The sequence below is a fragment of the Phyllopteryx taeniolatus genome, chromosome 12 (genome assembly GCF_024500385.1).
Source record: "Phyllopteryx taeniolatus isolate TA_2022b chromosome 12, UOR_Ptae_1.2, whole genome shotgun sequence".
Taxonomy (NCBI): Eukaryota; Metazoa; Chordata; class Actinopteri; order Syngnathiformes; family Syngnathidae; genus Phyllopteryx; species Phyllopteryx taeniolatus.
Window position 1 is genome coordinate 21,270,142 of NC_084513.1, and position 4,022 is coordinate 21,274,163.

At 48.8% G+C, this 4,022-nt stretch overlaps 1 protein-coding gene across 2 annotated transcripts; it reads left to right on the forward strand.

The window, feature by feature from the left end:
• The first annotated feature begins 1,389 nt into the window (after nt 1-1,389).
• trim13 (tripartite motif containing 13) lies at nt 1,390-3,135 on the forward strand. Of its 2 annotated transcripts, none has more exons than XM_061792067.1 (2): nt 1,390-1,517; nt 1,829-3,135. In XM_061792067.1, the coding sequence occupies exon 2, from the start codon at nt 1,838-1,840 to the stop codon at nt 2,978-2,980; it is 1,143 nt and encodes a 380-aa protein (XP_061648051.1). In that variant the 5' UTR covers nt 1,390-1,517; nt 1,829-1,837; the 3' UTR covers nt 2,981-3,135. The 2 variants fall into 2 exon arrangements, with proteins under 2 accessions (XP_061648051.1, XP_061648050.1); XM_061792066.1 differs by lacking the exon at nt 1,390-1,517 and adding an exon at nt 1,578-1,660.
• Nucleotides 3,136-4,022: the final 887 nt, after the last annotated feature.

A 4,022-nucleotide genomic window follows, 5' to 3' on the forward strand; every position in this document is an offset into this window, starting at 1 on the left:
ATGAGGACACTTTAATCCGCAGCGACACCCTGAGGCGGAGGTCGGACTTACATCATGCTACCGCCCATCCAATCACAGCGGCAACGATCGGCAGTTGCTCCTGATGGCATGGAAACAAGGGAAGAAAAAAAATAAATAAATCAGGGGCGAAATTTCCCACACGTGACTTGCTGACTATTGGAGATAGATGTTACATAACCACGCGTGGGTTACAAAGTGAGTTGGAAGAGATGGGCAAATGTGAAGCACGTTCATCTTAATTGGGAATTTTCTGTTTTATCAGAGGCATACTTACTGGACAAAGCACAGCTCTTACACATGAGACGCATCACCAAGTAGACATTTACAAATATAATTATGCGCAGTTTTGATTGACACAGTCATAGCGATATTGATTTAGCGATATCTCTAATATTAGACACAGTAGATAAATGGAGTGCATTTAAAACATCTACACACCCCTATTCCAAAAATGCATTAAAGTTATCATGGAACACAGCGAAGACAGTCATCATCAAGTGGAAAAATATGACACAACAGTAACATGACCAAGAACTCGACGTCCCTACAAAATTGATGAAAGACGAGAAGGAAACTGGTCAGGGTCGGTTCCAGAGGGCCGACATCGAAGGAATTTCTGGAGAGTACTGGCAGTTTAGTACATGTGACAACAATCAGCAGTCTTCTTCATACGTCTGGGCCGTGGGGTCACGTGAGAAGACGGAAGCTTTATTGTTCAGAGAAAACATCCAAGCCCGACAAAAAAAAACAAAAAAAACAACAACAACAACACTTGAACATTTACAAATGCATGCGGTAACGTGTGTTATGGTCCGATGAAAGGGAAATGGAACTTTTTCGCCAAACAGTAATTCCAAAAGGTATGTATGACGCAAATACAACACTGCTCACCACTCCTTCGTCAACGGGGAGGGAATTATGAACAGTTCCAAGTACCACTCAATATGTTTATATATTTTATTAATATTAATATCATACAACGTAAGTATATATAATATAATATAAATATATTATTAATATATATATTATATAGTCAGTCATATTGTGCCAGGTAATTTTTAATTTGGTTGAATATGCATATTTGATCCCGATATGTTCTCACGCACGTAGTGGCAGAAGTGGCACAACTATGTGCGCAAGTGGGGCTTAAAACCCAAGTTGACAGTTTTTCCACGCTATCGTGTTTTGCATGGCAACAGCCCCTCCCGCCTCTTTTCGGCTCTCAGAGACTGTCAACAAAAAGCCATCGTTGGTAAAAAACGTAAAATGATTATCGCTGCATGTAAACTTTCATTAAAATAAATAATACATCAATGTACAGTGTTGTTTAAGGTGACCAGGTTTTGTTATTAGAACACAGACGAATGAGTGTTTGTTATGGATTCGTTTTAATTTTCCAAAGTCCGGCGCGGACGGGGTTAAACGTGAACCCGGAAGTAGGTTGATGAAGTCTGCTCGGCAACAATCGCCCTGATTGCGTCGTCGCCCAGCAGCTGGTGAGTGAGCTCTTGGCTCTTTTTTTTTTTTTTTTTTTTTTTTTGTGTCCCCCTCCCCAACACCACTCGTTACTATCGCCCGCTTAATGTGTCACGAAGACCGCGACGGCGGTGGTGCTTTTCGGGGTTCGACGTCGCTCTCGGTTGTTGTTGTTTTTTCGTGCGCGTCCATTTTGAGATTTCAAACGCTACGTTACGTTCGACGTCGTTCTCGCGGAGACGACAAGTCACGCCACGCAAATGAGTCCCGCGGTGGGGAAGCTCCAACGTGACAGCCACATTTTTTTTTCTAAATGTGTGTGTGTTGACAGGAGCCCAACATGGAGCAGCTGGAGGAGGAGCTGACGTGCCCGATCTGCTGCGGTCTCTTCGAGGACCCCCGAGTCCTGCTCTGCTCGCACAGCTTCTGCCGGAGGTGCCTGGAGACTCTCCTGGAGTCCCCCCGGGGTTCGGCTTTCTCCCGGTCGCCGTTCAAGTGCCCGACGTGCCGCAAGGAGAGCCCGCACAACGGCGCCAGCAGCCTGCAGGTCAACTACTCCCTTCGCGGCATCGTGGAGAAGTACGCCCGGCTGAAGGTGACGCCCAAGACGGGCGTGTGCGCCTACCACGCGGGTCAGCCGCTCAACATGTTCTGCGCCACCGACCTGGGGCTCATTTGCGGCTGCTGCGCGACCGCCGACGAGCACCGGGGCCACCGCTTCTGCTCCCTGGAGGAGGCGTACGAGCGGGAATGGCGCGCCCTCGACGAGCTGCTGCGCGGCGTGGAGGGCTGGCCGTGCCCGGGTGCCCTCGCCCGCCTGGAGAAGCTGCGAGCCGCCAAGAAGAGGGCGCTCCAGGCGGTCAACGAGGACGCCGAGCGGGCGAGCGACTACTTCGACAAGTTGGCGGCCGCGCTGGAGAGCAAGAAGAGCGAGATCCTGTGCGACTTCGAGACGGGGAGGCTGGCCGTCATGCAGGCGTTCGAGCCGGAGATGACGAGGCTGCGCGACACGCTGGACCGCCAGAGCAGCGCGCTGGCCGCGGCCGAGGCCTTCCGCGGCGTCACGGAGCCCCTCGGCTTTCTGGAGAGCATGCACGACTTCCGACAAACGCTGGCGGCCCTGAAGAAGGAGGCGACCGGGGACGCGACGCCTCCCGCTGCTCGGACACCCCCAGAAGTGGCGCCGCTCGACGTCAAAAAGTGGGACGCCGTGAGGCTCTGTGACGTCGACAAGATGACGGTGCCCTACGAGAGGGCGGCGGCGGCGGCGTCGTCACGTCGGTACGTGCGCAGGTTCGCCCCGGTGCTCCTGGCGTGGGGCGTCTTCCTGGCGGCGTCCACGCTGCTACTCGTGGTGCCCGAGGCGGTGGCGGCTGCGGCCCGGGAGCACCTGTGGGAGGTGACCGGCGCGTCCACGCGGGTCGTGGGCAAATTCATCGACTCCGCTGTCACTTACTTTGGCGGCTGTACGTTGATTCAGTGAAGGAAATTGGATTTGGCTCCGTTCGGGACCACCTGTCACTTCTGCAGCGTGGATGCAAAATGAGTACCTCCAATTTCTAACGCACAATCTAATGAAATGTTCACTTTTCCTCTTTCTTAAGATTTTGCCAAATAAAACAAATCGATCACTTTTTCTATGCTTGTTTGAATTCAATTGGATGCTACACTAGATTGTAAATATTTCTCCACGCGTGGCTCTTCAAGGTGACAGTCGTCGCATAACAGGGCCTGCGTGAAATATTCAGGAAGAAAAATCCCAAAAATCACGGAAGAAAAATCAGCTATCTTGCTCAAAAGCCACCATTAACGTAAAAGTTTGGTACACAAATAAAAGTTGCTCAGTCTCGTCCGTCACGCATATTGTTAATTTGGCGGACAGATTTATGTGAAAATGACAAAATGTCAGTGCAATGTTTCTGTAACGCAACATTCTAATCTCAATTATGTGGACATGGTTTTGTCTGAAATCTATTTAGAAAAACAACCTGGGCTTCAGTGATGTCAGCAGTGACACACACTCACACATCTCGATATATGTGTATATATATATAGATCTGTTGCCAGGCAAATATAGCACGAAATAAACGCACCACGTTTACATTAATATTTCATATTTTAGTGGGCCTCCAAATATAACTGCAAATAAAAACATTATGCAAACGTGGGATTTTGGCCATTTACATTTTTTTTTCGGTCCCCAAAAAACTAACGACGGGTTGGCAGACGTTGCACTTGATGTGGATGTTTTAATAAATGTGAGCCAATTAAAGCAGATCATATAAAATATACTGCATATCGCAGGAAGTGCCCACACTTTGCACGCATTATAGCGCATGTCAGCCCCCCTCCCAATGCATATTTTTATTACATCAAATAAAGTTTAAATAACACACGTCATTTCTTTCTTGAACAGACCTGTTGTGAAAAACCAAAGTTCAGCATCTCGATGACAAATTGCAAATGATACGCAGTGTTGTTCCCACGTCCGTGTCGCAATAATGCTGTCATGAAATATTCCGAGT